This window comes from Dufourea novaeangliae, unplaced genomic scaffold (assembly GCF_001272555.1).
Source record: "Dufourea novaeangliae isolate 0120121106 unplaced genomic scaffold, ASM127255v1 scaffold57, whole genome shotgun sequence".
NCBI lineage: Eukaryota > Metazoa > Arthropoda > Insecta > Hymenoptera > Halictidae > Dufourea > Dufourea novaeangliae.
In genome coordinates, this window is record NW_015373937.1 from 36039 (window position 1) to 54783 (window position 18745).

General features: G+C 45.6%; 1 protein-coding gene across 1 annotated transcript; it reads left to right on the forward strand.

Moving 5' to 3' along the window:
- The first annotated feature begins 6587 nt into the window (after positions 1 to 6587).
- On the forward strand, positions 6588 to 16783 carry LOC107185384 (serine proteinase stubble). Its single transcript, XM_015573049.1, is given in 11 exon segments — positions 6588 to 6693; positions 10495 to 10814; positions 10941 to 12046; positions 12185 to 12465; positions 14183 to 14326; positions 14448 to 14591; positions 15150 to 15226; positions 15375 to 15475; positions 15865 to 16136; positions 16207 to 16281; positions 16536 to 16783. Coding segments are annotated over 11 exon segments (2874 nt in total).
- The last annotated feature ends 1962 nt before the right edge of the window (positions 16784 to 18745 follow it).

Consider the following 18745-nt stretch of genomic DNA (forward strand, 5'->3'; position numbering starts at 1 on the left):
TTCCACGATCTACTTTATATTTAAAATAAAACTTCCCTTCTTAAATAAAGCTTCCCTCTTTTTCCCGCTGCATCAGCGCATGTAGGTCGAACCGATATCCACGGACGGGAACTTTAAAACGCGAGTTACCTCTCGTGATACACGTCCGGCAATCTTAAGATCGTTAAATCTGACAAGAAGGGGATGCGATTCGTGAAACTTAGGAATGCCCCGATAACGACTCGACGCTGCCGCACGCGTCGAAGCCAGGATCGATCGGGCCGTAATCTTTCGGCGTACGTGGGTCCTTCCGCACAGGAATCGTGCCCTGGCGTAACGATGAGATCGTGAAACCGGACGCCCGGATGAACAATATTAATAAAAAGATACCCTGCCGGCCGTCGTTGATTTCGAGCATTATGAGCTGATCGGGTAATTCTCGTTAATCCGTCGACCTTTGATCTACCCTCGAACCTCGCCTCGAAAACGTACAACTAAATTCGGTTACAGTCGAACGTCTTGGAATTTATATTATGTAAACGTGATACGACGCTAATCTGTTTTTATCGGGATTCTTTTGTCGTAAATGATAAAAAGTGTATCCACAACAGTATAATATATTTTATACCGTTGTAGGAATAACAGAATAAAGGATAAGAAGAAAGTTTCAATTACTGATCGTGATAGTTTCTATGTTTTTTCTGTTCGAGTACTCGGTTATTCTGCAGTCTCGTTTCTTTTCACTATTTTTCTTTATCGCGCGAATAGGATTTTTCGATAAAGGGATGACGCGTAGTCGCGATTCGACATCGATGGTAAACCTTCGACAAACAATTCCGACGGAAGATATTCTGCTGTAACCAAAAATTAAATGTCAGCCAGATAACCGTCCCCCTTGTCCACTGGGAACATATGTTCGTGGTTTATTGGTCTTAACTAGTTTCCGTGTATTCGAACGGTTACAGAGCTAACGAGCGTTTTCATTTTAATGTTAAAAGAGAAATTCTTCCGTCGAATTTCGTCGCGATATTTTTAATATCGTTCACCATTTATCGCGAAATTTATTGATCAAGTGGCACCGCGATAACAAAACTATTTCTACGTGAAATTTCATACCCTGCTCTTATCATTTCGATAATACTTTTTCATTTCGCATTTGTCATCGAGTATTGTTTGTCTAATTTACGACATCCAACTCTTTGCGAGCTCGTCGATTGATCCCCTGGATTACTTTTTTGTGAATCACGATCTAGATCTCTCGCCGTATGGTTGCAATTATAATTGGGATCCGTTTTGCGGTTAAATAAATTATACCTATCCACGGGTCTTGGATGTCGAGAGAGAGCACGATTCGAAAAATCAGAATGCAGCTTCAGTTCGATTTCGAAAACATCCAGAAGTTCCATGAATGTCATTTTTGACACAGCTGTCGGTCCGTTAGGTGAAAGACTTACCTTCAAAAGGTAAGTCGCTAGCAAAGCTAACAACCCACTATAGGATATATACTCCAAAATACATATACAGAATATTCTTTGCATTTCTGACTTTGCACCACGTTAAATATTACTTTCGTTTGTTTTTCCTATTTATTACTATTCTAGTTCTTATTTAAGAGAAGATGCACTACTATGTCAATCGTCCTCAGTTTTTGTTTTTGAAAGGATGTACTACGGTAAATCCTCGACAAGAAGAGGTCTCCAGGTGTATCGCAGGCTTCTTACTGAAGCTTAGAATTTTGAATCAAATACTATATGTTTCACACGCATGTGGTCATTAATTTATTAAATATTTCACATTCAATGCCGAGGAGCATTCGAACCCTAATCGAGAATTTACTGTACTACGTCCTCCGACATCAAAGTGTTACCATTAACACGGGCATCTGGATACACCAAACACTACGATTCGACTCCATTCCCGATACGAAACAGCAATCGTTCATTCGGATCGCGTCCTTCATTCGTATCAAAGGGTTGGATCGCTGTCCTTAAACCCGGACCAGAACTAGAGGGGTTCGGTCGTCGGGTCTGAGGATCGGTCCTTGTAGGAAGGAAGGGAAAAAAAAAGGGTAAGGATAATAATATCGGCGTGGAGAGGCCTACGTGTTTCCTTCGGGCGTCCGGCGACCTGCGACGACAACCGGGTCGGAGGTGGGGACGTTCGAAAGGCCAGAAGAGCTGCGACGAACGAACAGGCCCCTCGCGAAGATGACGAGGAAGGGATGGAGGAAGAGGCAGAAAACGTGGCCGCGTGTGGAGGGACAAGGAGCAGAATACGTTTAGAAGGAGAGGAGCAGCGGAGGAGAACGGTCATTGCCACCACCTCACCTCGAGCCGGTGCTAAAGTCCCTGTCACGAGGTGTATCCTCGACCCTGGCACGGTCTACCGTGCGGAATTGTCCTGTAGTTTAGCTTGGGCTCCGTTCTACCGCCGTGTGGTAGGGGCCCTCACGAACGTAGATCCGACGCTGCAGGATTCGTGCACGCGGAGCGCACCCGGGAGCACCTGGATCGGTGATCCAGAAGTCGTGAACCGCGCGCGCTAGGATCACGACGGAAAACCAGTTCGATCGGTGCGAGCCGTGGCGAGCGAATCGAGATTCGGTAACAACGATACATCGTGTTTTTTCGGCCTTCTTACCGTCGTCAAAGAAAGGACGTGTTTTTCGTGGATTGTTTCACGGTTATAATAAACAAAAAAAAAACCCCCCTGAATCTAGATTTCGGTCGCGAGGTGTACCCTGAAAGGTTTTTTACGCGCGATCCAGTGACACACCCCAATTACGCGATACGGAATACAGGGACGGCACAGGAGAGAATTTCAGCTAATTCAGAGGTTGGAGAAGGAGCGTGGGGATTCGTTTGGTGGACTGGTTTCCAGGTGAATTACCTGGTGAGGACTGTGCTCTCGCTGTGGAAGGGTGTATTTCACGATAAAAAATACTGGGCTCGCTCGGGGGGATGACGCCTCTTGGAGTCTGACCGAGGACAAGTCTCTTCATCGTTTCAGTCGCTCTCGCCGGTATCAGTCAAGGTAAGGTTACGACTCCGTCTACAAGGTTCTTGGATGAAGATCGAGAGCGCGCGCGCGCGCGCCGTGGATCTGTCCGAGTGTCCTTCGATTTGGTTGGAACAAGCTATTAGCGGTGGCGTAATTCTTAATTATCGCGACTGTCCTCCTTGGTCCAACTGTTAACTGGACATCGGTGCATTAATTGTCATATTGATATATCTTGCGTTGTATCTGATCTAACGATTGGTCATTCGGCTGAAAATAAAGCAGGATCGCGAACGAACCCTATTGCAACCCAATGATATGAAACCAATCAAGACTGGCGATTCACGTTGGATGACGATGGAAATTAATGCGGCACGGAACACGACCTTTGTTCAGATTATTTGTTTCTTAATTAATTCGACAAGTTGTCGGGCTGAGGATCGTCCCTGTTGTTTCTATGTTGGCGATAGAAATTTCCGTGGCTCGTTGGCAACGATCTACCAAACCGAAACCGTATGTCGTTCACGAATAGCGGTACAACGCTCGTTTCTTTAAGCGGAATTCAAACTTTCACGAGCGTCCCGGTACTTTGGTATGAGCGTCATTCGACCGATGACATCGTGTTCGTTTCGTATGTGATCCACGGACTGACGGCGGCGAGGAAAGAAAAAAAAAACACTGCGAAACCAGTGCCAAGCGGACACCTTTCCCGTTCGACGTTAAATAACGCTTCAACGGTATAACGATCGATCGAGGGACAGTATTTAACATCGGTGAACCTGGCCACGCGTGTCCAATGACTGACAATAAAAAAAAAAAAGAATGATTCAACAGTGACGACGATCAGTTTTATGCCCGATCAACGCTTCGGAGTATTTCGTGTTCGGAACACGAAAGTATTAACCTCGACGATTAAACCTCGTCTTATGTACACTGACGTGCAAACTCGGCTTCCGTTAGGGAAAACAGTGGCGTAGGGGAACGGCGTTTTACCATTTGGTATCAGGAATTACCGAAATTTACAACAAATTAACATTCGCTTTAACATTTATTTCAGTACTTGAAATAAATTTTGTCAAGTGGTAGAAAGCCCTTTTCTAACGCCACGTTTTCCCTTAGCGGAAGCCGAGTTTGCTCGTGAGGGTACATTATACTTTACGGTACGTGTTATTATTTGTAGCACGAGTTCCGCTCGCCTCGTGTGCCCGAAGCAAAGCGTTTCATTTGTTTCTCAACTGTACACCGTGGTTCGGCGCCAACCCACATGCGCACGCTTTGCATTAGATACGCGCGGACAAATGAAAGTGGCTGGTACCGTTACGACTTACGCGCCAGCTTGTTACAAACAAAAGCTTTTCGCGCTGGGACACGCGTGTACGTACATGCGCCACTTACACGCCTCTTGTCTTCAAGCCACCTTAATTGGAAAATTCTATGGCTACAGATAGAACACGACGATCCCATCCACTCGCGGACACAAAGAATACCGAGCGGACATTCGAAGCGAGACACCGTCAGGTTACTCGGATTACTTACAGAAAACACGACGGAATTGGCATTTCCAGTTTGTAGATCGAGAAATTCCGACAATTCTTGTCGATCACCTTTTCCGGTATACGCAGAAACGAACGATGCTATTGTGTAAAAAGAAACGATAAAATTTCTGATTCGCAGTCGGGAGAAAAGGAACATCGAACGATAAATGTATAGCAATCGAGGATAATTATCCCCCTTGGCGGTTCGCGATATATGCGAAGGGGAAAGAATTTTTTGAAGAAAGACGCGAACGATCTTACTGCTTCCTGAATGTGTCGAGAACAGACGGACGGTTAAGTCGAGTTCCTTCGAAAAATCGTGGCCCCGTTCGAAATCGAGGCGGAGAAGCTAACTGTCGCGCCTAACTAATCAGAAGCAGGAAACCAGTAACCTGACCATCGACAAGCCAGCGCACACCGGCTCACGTCGGCATTCGTTGCTTCATCCACCCGAATTCCTGCCTCTGGGTAACTGTAACGGTTTTTATCACTTCCTCAAAGAGGAGGAGCGCGCGAGTGCACACTGGATGAGATCATTGCATTTCTTCGGACAGGCTGAAACGAGACTGGAATTACGCAGGCTGAATTTCAACGTCGAAACGCTCGAACCATCGGCGAAAGACGTGTGTAATTTCCCCCTTCCTCCACTTTCAATCCTGCGATTCAACTCATAATGAATGTAGTAATATTGAATTGAATCCTGAAGGAAATATATATAATCGTCGGTCTATAGCTGCTCGATTACTGGAGTTTCAAGATTTGTTTTAATTTTCGCAAGTTCGGTTCATGTTTACGTGTACAATCACGTGAATATATGTGAACGAAGAAGTAAAATGGATTACGTTCGAATCGTAGGATGAAAGGCAGAAAGGGTTTGCGCAAGAATCGAAAAGGAGGACAACTCTTTCGAATCGAAACGATGATCCATAACCAGTCGAGGTGCCACGGATTCGACCGGACAGTTCTGTGTAACGTTACACCCGAATTCGTGGTTCTGAATAACTGTAACTCGGCACTCCGCACGACGAATATCGTGTAACGATGGCCGCGGAGCTCGCGCGAGTTCGAGAAAGCCCGTGTAGGAAACGATCACAAGGAAAGTGGTCGGGGTTCCTCGAAAGAAAAATGGGGAAGACACGGATTGTCGAGGCGAACAATCGCCTAGCCGCGAATCCGTTTCTCCATCTTGTTCTTCCTCCTTCGCTCTAACACTCGTGCTCGACATTAGTCGACATCATCTTGTTGAAAACGAACGTACCGTTCTCATACGGGTCGTTCACACGAACCTTTCTACTCTCGCGAGACTGTTTTAATTCTCTTTCCGCTCGTCCTCGCCCATTGTCTCCGGCGATCCGTGATCGTTGCCCCCGCCCGCTAATCCCCCGTTAATTCGCACGACGATTACGTACCGTGTCTCATTGTCCGAAATGGAATTCACCGAACACTGGAATAATCGTCGGTCGAAAATTACTCGAGCACCGAATTGCTAATCTCGATAAGCCGATTTATTCGTCTGACCGTATCAAACACGATTACAGAAGATGCAATACCAGCGAACATGGAAGTAGCCTTTAGTCCTAAATTGTTCGTAATGAATTTTGCGGATCCAAACGAATGATATCTGGATTCGTGTACAATCTTATAAGGTGATTGATCGATGAATGATTCAATGCAACGGAAACTCTTATCCGTTATTGTATCGCGCTCGCGACAACAACGTATCTATCACTGTTCGCGACACACACCGAAATTGTCGATGACACAGTTTAAAGAAGCGAAATTTCCACGGAGAGAATGCCAGTTTAATTCCGGGAGTATTTCACCGGATACCAAAAGTAACACCAACAAGCGACTCCCACGCCAAGTGATCCTTTACTTTCACGTTGAATGACAAGTGATTTCAATCGTACGGATCAACGGTCCTATCAATGTCGTATTAATTGCGCTTTGTCATTGAGTATTGTTTATGACGGTTTAATGATTAATTTGTAATAATTTATATTTAGACATGGATCTTGTTCGCAATATCGCGAAAGTAACGTGGGTACTAAAACTGGTCCCGTTTTCTGCTTTCAGATGTGGGATCGACAGAAACAAGCCTGGGCGGTTGTTCTTCTAAGCAACGTGCTGATGAACACCGTGATCGCCACCCCGATCTATATTCCCCAATTTGTCCCAGCAAGTAAGTTTCTCGACATTGTTTTCACCCGGTATGGAACTCACACGACGATGAGGTCATTTTAATTAAATTACTGTAATCGTTAAACTAATTAGATCAAATATGATTTTATCGCAAATTCGTGTAGGATTCTACGGAAACCTTAGAACTATAAAAACCCATAAGACTACAGATACTAGTACGTAGAAATTCGTTTCCCACAAAAACTAAGATCGCGTGATAGCCCATGAATCAAATGTTCCCATGAAGGTTCTGAGATCATTCAATTTCCTAGACTCTCGACAGATCCCAGACACAAGATACGATCGTTACAGAACCACCAACGAGTATCGATTTCACCCGTAAAACCCGTGAAAGGTGCGGAGGATCCTATCGAGTCCACTGAAAATCATTAATCTTCCGGCTGTCCGTCTCTCGCCTTCCCCACGATCTATAATCCGTCATCGAAACTGTGCCCGTACGATCGAGGCCTGACCTCGAATCTCGTTCGTCCAATTTCCTTTCGATCGCGTCTCCAAGATTCTTTTTCGCGATTCTTGGATTTCCCCAGAGTGTCAGCTGGATAACGGATCGGTACGCAAATACTCGGGATGGGCAGGGCAAAACCTGTATGTGTATCCTCGGCCTGGGCGCATATGCATACACCGACCACCTATGTACACCTATACGAGCCGTTTACCTGTATGCGACGCAGGACGACATTGAACCTACCTTGGATTCGTGTTCGAACGGAACGTGGGCGGACTGGTCAGTTTTCTAGAAGTACAAGTGGGTCAGTCCCGGTCATCGCCGCGTATATACCACGGACTTACACTAATTTTTCCAGCCGTCATCGTCATCTTTCTAATCGGTATTCATGTCGACTCGTTCGGACATTCGTCGAGCCCGTCACAGGTGAAATCAACGATCGTTCGGTTAGCTAAACTAGATCTATCGACTCGAAAGAGGACAGCCTGATTTTTTTGGAAGCTTTACTATGTCGTGTTTTCTATGTCTACGTCGAATGGTTACGTTATCTTGATGGTAATGGGGCACAGAGTACTTACAGTGACTCACAAATTTGTTCATGGATGGCTATAGCATATATTTGATCAAATTACCTACCAAAATGTGAATTTTACTTCGAAATTAAGGAAATTTTATCGGGAACAGATGACGGGAGTAAAGCTAACGAAGATGTACGAATAGCAAATGCATACAAATCTTTACATTTAGTTGTGTGGTTCCGAAAGTATGCGAACGAATGTTTGAGTCACTGTATACTTACGGTGAAACAATCTCGTAAAATGATCTTGTGTCAGCTTGCCATTAACTTGCAATAACCGACGCGTAGAATCCATGGTTGACCAATGACGCAAGGAATTTGTTCTTTCGTAATTTTGCACAAATAAACGAAATTCATTCTCGATGTTTCGTTCAGTGGTACACTTTCCTGTTGTCAGTGAAATCCACTCGTCCAACGATATGGTTTCGCATGGGCGTGCGACTACGGTGTCACGCCTGATACGGCAACCGTTGAAATTCCGACAAGTGCGTAATGGAATCGACAACTTTCTTTCACGGGGATGACGCATACGACACTTCCGTTAGCACACATTCGACTACGCGGAAGAATCGACACTGGGCCACGCGTAGATCGTTTCGGGACGAGGGGGCTGTGACCGACTGACCCGAAAGAAAGGGCGTTCTTCTCCCTCCCGTTTCTCTGTCATGGTTTGTCTATAATTTCACGGTCGATTTTCACTCGCGGCGGCCATCAACCTCGTCTGCCAGGAGGAAAGTAAATATTCCGGGTGGAGGGAGCGTTACGGTGGCTGACGGCGGAGTCAACGTACACGTCTAGAATCCCGTGGAACTTCGTTTCATTACATTGATACAGCAACGTAACTCGATTCGCATTCCCAGCTCCAGAATCTTCGAAGACAAGCAGAATGAGGGGGGGGGGGGGTTGTTTAAGGAAATTCGATCGATCTATTCTATTAAGGTGAACGAGATGGAAACCCATTGTTTTGTATTTTGTGTCAGAATTTTTGCTAGTACGTACAGTAAATCCTGGATGAGTGTTCGAAGGTTCCTGGGCATTGACAAGGAGAAGTGCCCAGATGTAACTTTTTAATGAGGTTTAGCACAGTGACAGAGTTTGGAATTTTGAAGCAAATGATATTTGTTTCAGCTGCATATGGCAATTAGTTTAGGAAATATTTAATGTTCACTGCCGAGGAGTTTTTGAACAGTCATCGAGGATTTACTGAAATCTGAAATTTGTTTTCGAACTTAAATGACGACGAAGGATGTCAGAGCTATGAGCATATTATGGGAATTCACAGAGGACAGAAATAACAGACACGAAATTTTTTAGCGAAGCAGCGTATCGTTAGCCTGCGATCGCAGGGGAACGTAATTAACGCGTTCGCCGAAGTTGAGCAGCGGACACACACAGGTGTGCTTGATCCAGCGTGGTAGAGCTCGGGTCAGGTATGTCGATTTAATCACGCTGAGCCAAAGAACCTTGGAATGCGCACGAGGGTTTCGTTGGGTAGCCGAGAGGGAGAGAAGTCGAGAAAGAGAGAGAGAGAGAGAGAGAACGAAGAAGGGGAAGAAGAAGCGGAGATCGTGAGGTGTCTTAGAGGGAAACGGGCTGTTACATTAGGCTATGACTGTGACCCACTTTTGGCTCGGGCAACTAGCTCACACATCGAAACTTAACGGTACCGAGATGCTTCGGCTCGGCTGACATCAATTCGTTCCTCGATAACGCCCCGCTGTACATTATGCATTATCTGCGCCGGCTAATCGAGGGGAAATTAAACAATCGTTATCGTGGATCTCGGATAACGATCACCGAATTACGAACGGAATGATATTATAATAATCTCTGGTCACCTGGCAATCGTCTGTCTCGATAACGGGCGAAATCGTTAAACCGTTAGTAATCGTTATCGTGGAAAACCGACGAAATCGAATAATCGTCGAATTGAATATCCACACAAAACTCCTGGGCAAAACTCAACAAATTCCCCGACTTCTGTTCACGGCTCGTTTCTCGTTTCGTTATTCACCATAGAAACACATAACTGTACCGGAGGGGCATATGAATCATTGCCGAAGCAGCCTCTCGCCATTCCGTTATCCGTCTTTGATATTCCCGCGTTTTTGTCCCCGTTGTGCGCGCGTTCTCCTTTCGTGGACATCCGACGTATCCTAGACACGCCACGCGCTGCCTATTCGTCCCTTCGATTCACGCGTAATGAATAATTAGAGACCGGTAGCGCGTGTTTCGCGTAGAGAAGATATACAAGGTTCTTTCCATAGGGGTGATTATTAATCCGTTGTAGCCCGTCTTCCATTATGATCGCGACCGCAAACAGTAGGACGATTAAGAGGCATTACGGACCATCGATCGCAACTGTCTCGAGGTGAATGTAGAACGCGTGCGAACATGTAGACAGTTTACAGGCTTCGAGTTATCACCAACCTGAGAGAAGAACACGGACACTGATCCCTTCGATCGTCAATCAGGGAAAGACACCGTTTCAATGACAATTAACGCGATCGTTATCCACCTGGCCCCTCACATTCCAATTCTCAGATGCGTGTAACAGTCCCGATTTTCATCAAAGTGCGTCCAACTCTGTCGATTAATAAGGCAACCCCTGATGCAATGTTCAGATTCTGTAAGACCGGTTTTTACTGCGTTGGCTGCCGTATTAATATTCATCGAGCTTTTCAAAGAATCGAATGCTGTATCGATAGGAATAGAAATTATTCAACACGTTTGGAAACAATTGCTCTATTTTTCCACAGGTACTGGAAGGAACATCAGGAACCTGCCGTGCGTGTCACGACGAACCGGCGAGACCGGCGTTTGCATGTTCGCGTTCACATGCGCGAAGGCGAACGGCACGCATCTCGGGACCTGCATCGATCGCTTCTACTTCGGTAGCTGTTGCAAGATCGACGAGGAGCCGGACATTTTTCCGCAGGATAACAGCATCGACGACGGCACGCCGGCGAGGCCGTTCGTCACGACCAACGGGCCGATCGAGAGCAACGACATACCCGAGTACTTCTCAAGGCCGAGGCCGATCGACGAGAGGAAACCACCTGGAACGCAGCCCGTCGAGGTAAATCGATCACGATTCCGTAGTCATCGAAGATCCAGTTCTAGACTCGAAATTCGTATTTAAAAATGTGAGAGTTAATTTTCCGCGGATAAACGATAACCTGTACCTCTTCCCACGGATGTTTAGGTAACGACCAATACTTACACCACTGAAAGTACTCGCACGCATTCTACGACCACAGAGGAAACGACGAAACTCGCGACGAAAAAGCCGATACTGACCACCGTCGAAGCGACCACGCAACCGGTTCGGTTATCAACCTTTCAAACCGTGGAGAATTCCACGAAAGTGGATTCGACCACGGAAACCCCGCATAGAATCGTCGTCAGTACTGTTCAACAGCCGCAAAATACGTCCAGCACGATCGTGACCACAAGCAAACCTTCCACGCTGACCCCTTCGATCGTTTCGAGGCCAACGACGCCGGAAACATCAACGAAACTATCGTCCACCACGCAAACCTCCGTCCAAACGTCCAAGCCGATCACAAAGAAACCGATTCATTCATCTTCGTCTCACAAACCAACGCACCCAGCGACCCACAAACCGACCCACGCTACTGTCCATAAGCCCACGGAGACAACGACACCGAGACCTCTGAAAACGACCACCGAAAAAACAACGGAATCAACAACATCGAGAACAATCTCTACAACCACCGAGAAGATCGTCCCGGTGACGAGATTTCCGCCAAGGAACGCGACCACGAGCAAACCATCGACTCAATCCAGTACCAGAAGACCTATCAGCAGTACCAAAAGACCAACGACGATCGGTACCAGTACAAAGAGACCAACCAGTACCACGAAGAAGCCAACCTCGCCTGTTAAACGACCTGTTACCAAACCGACCAGTTCCAGTTTCGGGACCACGGTACCATTAACCACGACGTTAACTCCAACTACGGTCAAAGACCAGCCAACCATCGCGACCACCACCGAAAGTACTTCCTCGTCAGCGGGAACAAAACCTGCCAGCACGTTCGCCGCTGTGTCAAGTATAACCACCCCCGTCACGTCGAAGCCGATTCATAAAACAAAGCCGACGACGATCAGAACGACCACCTCGAGACCGTTCACAACGATCACGAAGCCGAAACCTACGAGGATCGGTACAACCACCACGAAAACGGTGCCTAAACCCGAATATACGAGTACCACCGAGAAAACGGTACCACTGTCGTCCATCGAACCCACCACCGTCCCTGTTACGAAACCTCGGCCAACGATTGAATCCACAAAACCACGACCAACGATTGAAACGACAAAACCACGACCAACGGTTGAAACGACGAAACCACGACCAACGGTTGAATCGACGAAACCACGACCAACGGTTGAATCGACGAAACCACGACCAACGGTGGAAACGACGAAACCTACAAAACCATCGAGCAAACCAACCATTAGACCCATCACTACTACTCAACCGACTGTGTTCGTCTCCACCGTGACGGACACGAGCCCTGTGACCACCTCGGAACCAATGACGACATATGCTTCGACAAAAGTGCCGGTTCAGACTGTCGGACAGACTTTAGAAGAAATTCCACAGACGACACAATCGCCTGGTCTCGTCACGTGGACCTCCACTTCGGATGATACCACTACAAAAACACCGGAGATATCTTCTACGACGACTGCACAGACCGGTGAGTTGCACAATATTATGTTAGGCTAATGTGCTAATTGTCCCTTTGTGTTTTATGTATATCTCTTAATGTTAACATTCGAACAGATTGATGATTTCGAATATTAGACGAAGGTTATTAAAAATAATTATTATTTAATTATTAGAATTAACTTGTTATACGGAGTTAGGAATTATTCCAATATTTTGTCCAATTACTGATCAATCGAAGGGCTTGTAAGTCGTAGTACAGTTTATCAGGAAAGATTGATCGGTAGGGGCTTCTCACGGCTAGGATCGATTACTTTTAATCGAGAAATTTGAATTTATATGACTCGATGTTAATTGCGCGCGTGCACAATTATTTTTGGATGGTTGGTTCGTTCATTTGCATTACCCATTCGCATGCTAAACGAAAACCGTTCGGCTCGGTGAAATCGAAGAAAACGGGTATCCATTGTGTAACGTGACGGTTTTGTCGTCAATAGGAAATCATCTCGGCGGCAATTCACGTCGGGGTAGCACACCGCTTGCATTAACTACTATCGTGGGAGAACCGCGAAAGCTGCCCGTTGAATTTGATTGATTACGAACGTAATCCACCTGAGCCCGCGCGCTTTTACTCGTTACTTCTCATAAATTCGCCGAAATTCCATCGGAAACAAATATAATATTTTGCGAATCTGAATCTTGAATTTCATGTTAAATCCAAGAACGTATTCTGATTAATTGTTCCAAGCTGATCACGTTTCGTCGTCCACTCTGTACATTGAGCTTAAGCATTCTACTTTCACGAAGTATTGTATGTTAAACGAACATAAATGAAACATTTTGTAAAATACTTCGTGAGAGGCATTGGCTTTTCATCGGCCATAGAATTACAGGCCATTTCAAATAATAAAGTCTAACGTAAGGTAAAGTTAGTTAATTTAGTTTAATTGGTTTCGAAGATATTTCATGTCAATAAGTGGACCATTTTAGCCAAGACGACGCGTTCACCATTATGAAACCACGCGGCACGTGTGCTTTGACTCGACTTGTAGTTCGTTCGACAGTTTCAAGACATCGAACACCGTAATTCCCGGGGACAGGTTTACCGACGTAAAGAGCATTTAATCTGAAAATAGATCGACCGCGGGGACGATAACAAAGAGAACAATCAAGTGCTCCCCGTTGTTTCCGCGTATGATACACGCGCGCCGTTCTCGCCGCGAGGACGTTGCATCGATTAATCCGGCTGGAATCGCGGCCGAACGTCACCGCGACTCGTATATCCTTAAGCGGAATAATTGCGTTTCACGATCCCACGTGCTGAGCCCGTAAGCGTGAAATAGAATTACTCCGTGGAGAGGGAGGACATTAAATCGAGTTCCGAAACGGTCGTCGGCTCGATTAAAGAAACAAAAAGGTTCACGGATCGGAGATGAAATTCCTGCCGCGTCGGTGAACGATTGTAACGGTTCAAACCGTCCACCGTAATCTTTCCTCTCGAATGCCCCACGAACACACACAACGTTCACTCTGCCCTCTTCTTCCTCTTCCTTCCCCTCACCGTTGGCTTGTAATTCGAACGACTCGAATTATTTTCCGATAACTGCACTTCGCTCCAGTTTTACGCAGGGGGGCGAGTCGACTTCCGAATTCCTTTATTTCTCGTACACGTGAATCGTGTACGTCGATCGACTTCTAACCGTTGAACATTTATCGACGATCTATGTAATGTTCGCCGTGTGTTTCAGATCAAACCGAAAGCGAATGGACGCCGATCACCACGCCGGACGGCTGGATCATGATCCAGTCGCCGAGCACGAAGAAACCGGAGATCTCGGAGGATACTACGATTAGACCGATCCTTGAATCTACTTTGCAACCCACCACTTCGGGTATATTAATTTTCTATGGGTTGGATGTTGATCGCCTTGTCGATTGTCGAGATATTCTTCAGTCGGCTGTCACTTTTATCATTATTTTTAATCTATTGATATGTTCTCGATGACGTTATAGGCAAACCAGCCCTCGATACTACTATGGAATCTGTAACGAAAAGGCCGACCATATTGACAACCCTTTCTACAATCGCGAGCGTGACGATAGCCACGGATTTGCCGGTACCTATGGAAACACTGAACATGTCAGATTACAAGCAAGGTGATTGTCCATTGTATATCTTGTTAATCTTGTTATAATGCTACGGTCATAGAATGCATCATTTAACAGCGACAAAATAGAGATATACTTCCGACTGAGCTTTTTACAACGACGAATTTATTGTTCGAATCTGTCTCGACTGCTGCGATAAAGCTAGAATCCGTGGTCGATAATACAGAAACCTGGATCTTGATCCAACACGCGTACACAGAAATCACGCCGCGTCACTCGATCGTGAAAGGAAGATAAATGAAAAATCCATAAGCCTGGTTACGTAAACGGACATATATCGTTTGTCGTCGAATTGATCATTGCGCTTCGATTCTTTCGAGCTAGATTATTACGTAACAATTCAATCGATGGAATCGTTTCATTAATTCGTTCGTAAAAGCAAACATAGTCGTGATAAGAGGAAGGAGGAAACTCGATTCATCTAATCGAGACGATACAAGGTGTACTTTCTACGATCGGACGGAGATTCGTTCTCCAATATGGCCGCCGCGCTGAGACACGAGAATCTGTTGATGAATTTAAACTCAACAATCCTTGTTCTTGCAGTGTGCGGAAGAAGACTGTTCCCGGAATCTCGTATCGTCGGTGGTAGTAGAAGTTCGTTCGCAAAATGGCCTTGGCAGGTGAGTAACCGAACGGATCACAGACACACAACCTGACAATATTTTCCTACGAGATCAAAGAATGACTCTCTCGACGTGATTGGCGCGACGCGCCGTATGACTGGTGCATCGTTTCCTTCGTTAACCGAGATGAATGTTTTCCTTTCAGATCTCGTTACGACAATGGCGAACCTCGACGTATCTGCACAAGTGCGGCGCAGCTTTGCTCAACGAGAATTGGGCCATAACCGCGGCGCACTGCGTGGAAAAGTGAGTATACATATATCACGCGTGTGTCATCGTGATGACTACCGATCGATACATCTTCCTGATACATAACAAACTCATTTATTAATAACCAGATCACGTAGCTCGCGGTGCTTGGAATCGAAGGAATGTTGATTTGTCATCTACTTAGAACGATAACGATAATAAAGCCGAAAATCTCATAAAGATCACATACTTTGGCGTCACGAATCGCTGTCTCACGCTATTAGCAACTTTAATCTAATCGAACCGTTTATATCTCGAACACACTATTCAACACTTTCAATAATTTGAACATTTCCGCGAGAATTTAGTTCCCGATAAAAGCGGAAAAATTACCGAATTCGTGGAATCAAAGTCTTAATTTTCTTCGTTTCTAATCGTTTCTACAGCGTACCACCGAGCGATCTGTTGCTACGAATCGGTGAACACGATCTCGCAAACGAGGACGAACCCTACGGCTACCAAGAAAGAAGGGTCCAAATTGTCGCCAGTCATCCTCAATTCGACCCTCGAACATTCGAGTACGATCTCGCCTTGTTGCGATTCTACGAGCCGTTGTTGCCCTTCCAACCGAACGTTCTGCCGATCTGTTTGCCGGACGACGACGAAAATTACGTCGGTCGGACCGCTTACGTCACCGGCTGGGGTCGACTCTACGACGGTACTTAATTACTTCTCCGTGCAATTTCACCGTAATTGGTGCAACGTACCGATTGGAATTGAATTTTCAGAGGGCCCGTTGCCGTCCACGCTCCAAGAAGTGGCTGTACCGGTCATCAACAACACGGTGTGCGAGACAAAGTTGAGTTTTTTTTTTTTTTAATATATCATGCAGTACCATCGCGAATCTAGAAAGTCGTGCGTGTACCCTCTTATCGTACATTTATACGATAGCTGGTTAGAAATGGTATTTATGTCAAGCGATACGATTGTGTTTCGGGCGATATGAATCCTTCTATTTGAGAAATAATGTCCCGAATATCGCTGTATAATTTTCCGATCGTCTATCTTTTAATTTCACGTTTTCCGGTTTGATCTGCATCTCTATTTTTTTCGGAAGTAACAAATGAATTTTATCTTTACCAATTTTCTTTTTTCGTTGTGAGAATTGTATTAAAAAAGGACCACAAACTTTCTCCGTAGGGTGACAGTGGAGGACCGATGGTGATCCAAAGGGCGCGCGACAAACGATGGATCCTCGCCGGAGTGATCAGCTGGGGGATCGGTTGCGCGGTACCGAACCAGCCTGGCGTGTACACGCGAATCTCCGAGTTCCGTGAATGGATCAACCAAATCCTCCAGTTTTAATCGGGGACACATAACCCTATTGGAACGACGACTCGATGAAGATGAACCATATGAAAGGGCTGCTACCCCCATGTACAGGCGAATCAAAGCCCCCGTTGGTGTACATAATATATTATATACAAACGATCGCAATTATCATTATCAAATCGTTATGGAACCAGTTAGAGATATTTCACGTGTGCAATACGTTCGTATAGTCGCTTAAGGACGTTCGATTCGATTAAGTCACGGTGTATCATGAATTACACGACACGCGATATATGTATATGATATATTAGACGACACCGTGAGTATGTGTGTGATCGATGGCTTTATTCTTCCGAGTGGAGACGCTTGTGCGCGAAGAAACTGCGTCCTGATCACAGACGCCACCTTCTGCTCGTGCTGCAACCTTGTCGAGAAGGTTGATACCGTTCTGTGTGTTCCACGGTACGAACAATCCTGTACCAACGAACGTTAAACAACAACGGTGTGCCGACAGTTGCATACCCGGATTACATCGTGTTATCGATGAGTCTCGGCTGGCTCGTTTCTCTAGTGAAAATGTATCATCCGAGTGAGAGTCGTTGGAACCGACGGACGATAACCCATCGTGGTTCCACTCTTCGATCGAAGACGGTACACCAGGGATTAACAGGCTGACCGCCATTCCGTAATGTCCCTGACACGGCAAACATTCGACTTTCAACGAAAATGGGAACAGTGTGCACCAAAATGTACCAAGGCACTTGTCATCCAGTGAAATTTATCGCGTTTAATATCTTACCACCGAAGGTTCAATGGCGGCGACTGTGTGGGGCTGCGGAGGGTTGACAGAGGGAGGATACTGAACGATTATTACATTATTTTCAAGCCTACTGTAGAACGTCCAACGTTTTACAGCTTTCAAAAGCTGATCTGGTGCAAGACGATCTTTTGTTTTGCATCCCGACGACCGTGTCCCCTGAGTAAATACGTGGATCAGCGTAGAACAAACAGCTCCGGGGGATTTTGTATGTTTTCTCCGTTATATGTGCGTTACCTTTGTGCTAAGGAAACTGTGTTAACAGCGTTTCCCAACAGCCAGGCGGTAATACATACACGGTATCGTAAAATCGATAAACTACGGTTTAAAGTCTGTTGAATTGCATAGAAAAACGAAGATAATACGTCGGACTTCAACGAAAATAAGAGGTTCCTTCCGTCCAGATGTACAAAAATGTTCGATACCGATCGTTTCTGTCGCGAAGCTATCGTGCGATCCCCGAACGTGCTCGATTATTATTGGATGCGTCTTATCGGTTACAAAGATATCGAACGAAATTATTATACATTCTTTCGCCCAAGGTCGCGTACCGTACTAAGATTCCTGCCCCTGTCTTTCTACGTCGTTGCAATTAGAAGTAAAGAAAGACTGTCTAGCGATAACGCGAAATTCGTTTCAGCACAACAAAAATACGATAAATCTATCTGAATCGTTAACGGAAACGGATGTTACGATGTGCTCGATTCCATCGGTCGATTAAGGAGTTATCGGATCGGAAAGATTGCTACACGATTCTCTTTCCGTGTTTTTTTGAAGGACTCTACTGTTTGTCGATCGTTCTTGTGAAGAGTTCACTTGTGAAATTTGCGGCTTCGCGGTCGCCACGATAAATTCGACACGAGATCCGACGAGCGAGAATGAACGACACGACAGGCGAAAGCGCTGCGACTCACCGTTGCACACGATCGAGCATTGTAATGACAGAGATCGCGAGTAAGAAAATTAATTCGTTGAGCCACATTCTGTTTCGTTGCTTTTTCACGGTGACTGTCGAGGCAGTCAGAGGTACATACATAACAGAAAAAGGTTTGAAGTATGTTCTAGTAAAAAGATGAACCGACAGTGTGTGGCTCAGTAGATTAATAGTAGAAGATAATGGTCACTCAACCTGCCAGCTACACGAGAAAATACTTGAATCTCTTATTTAACTTAATTTA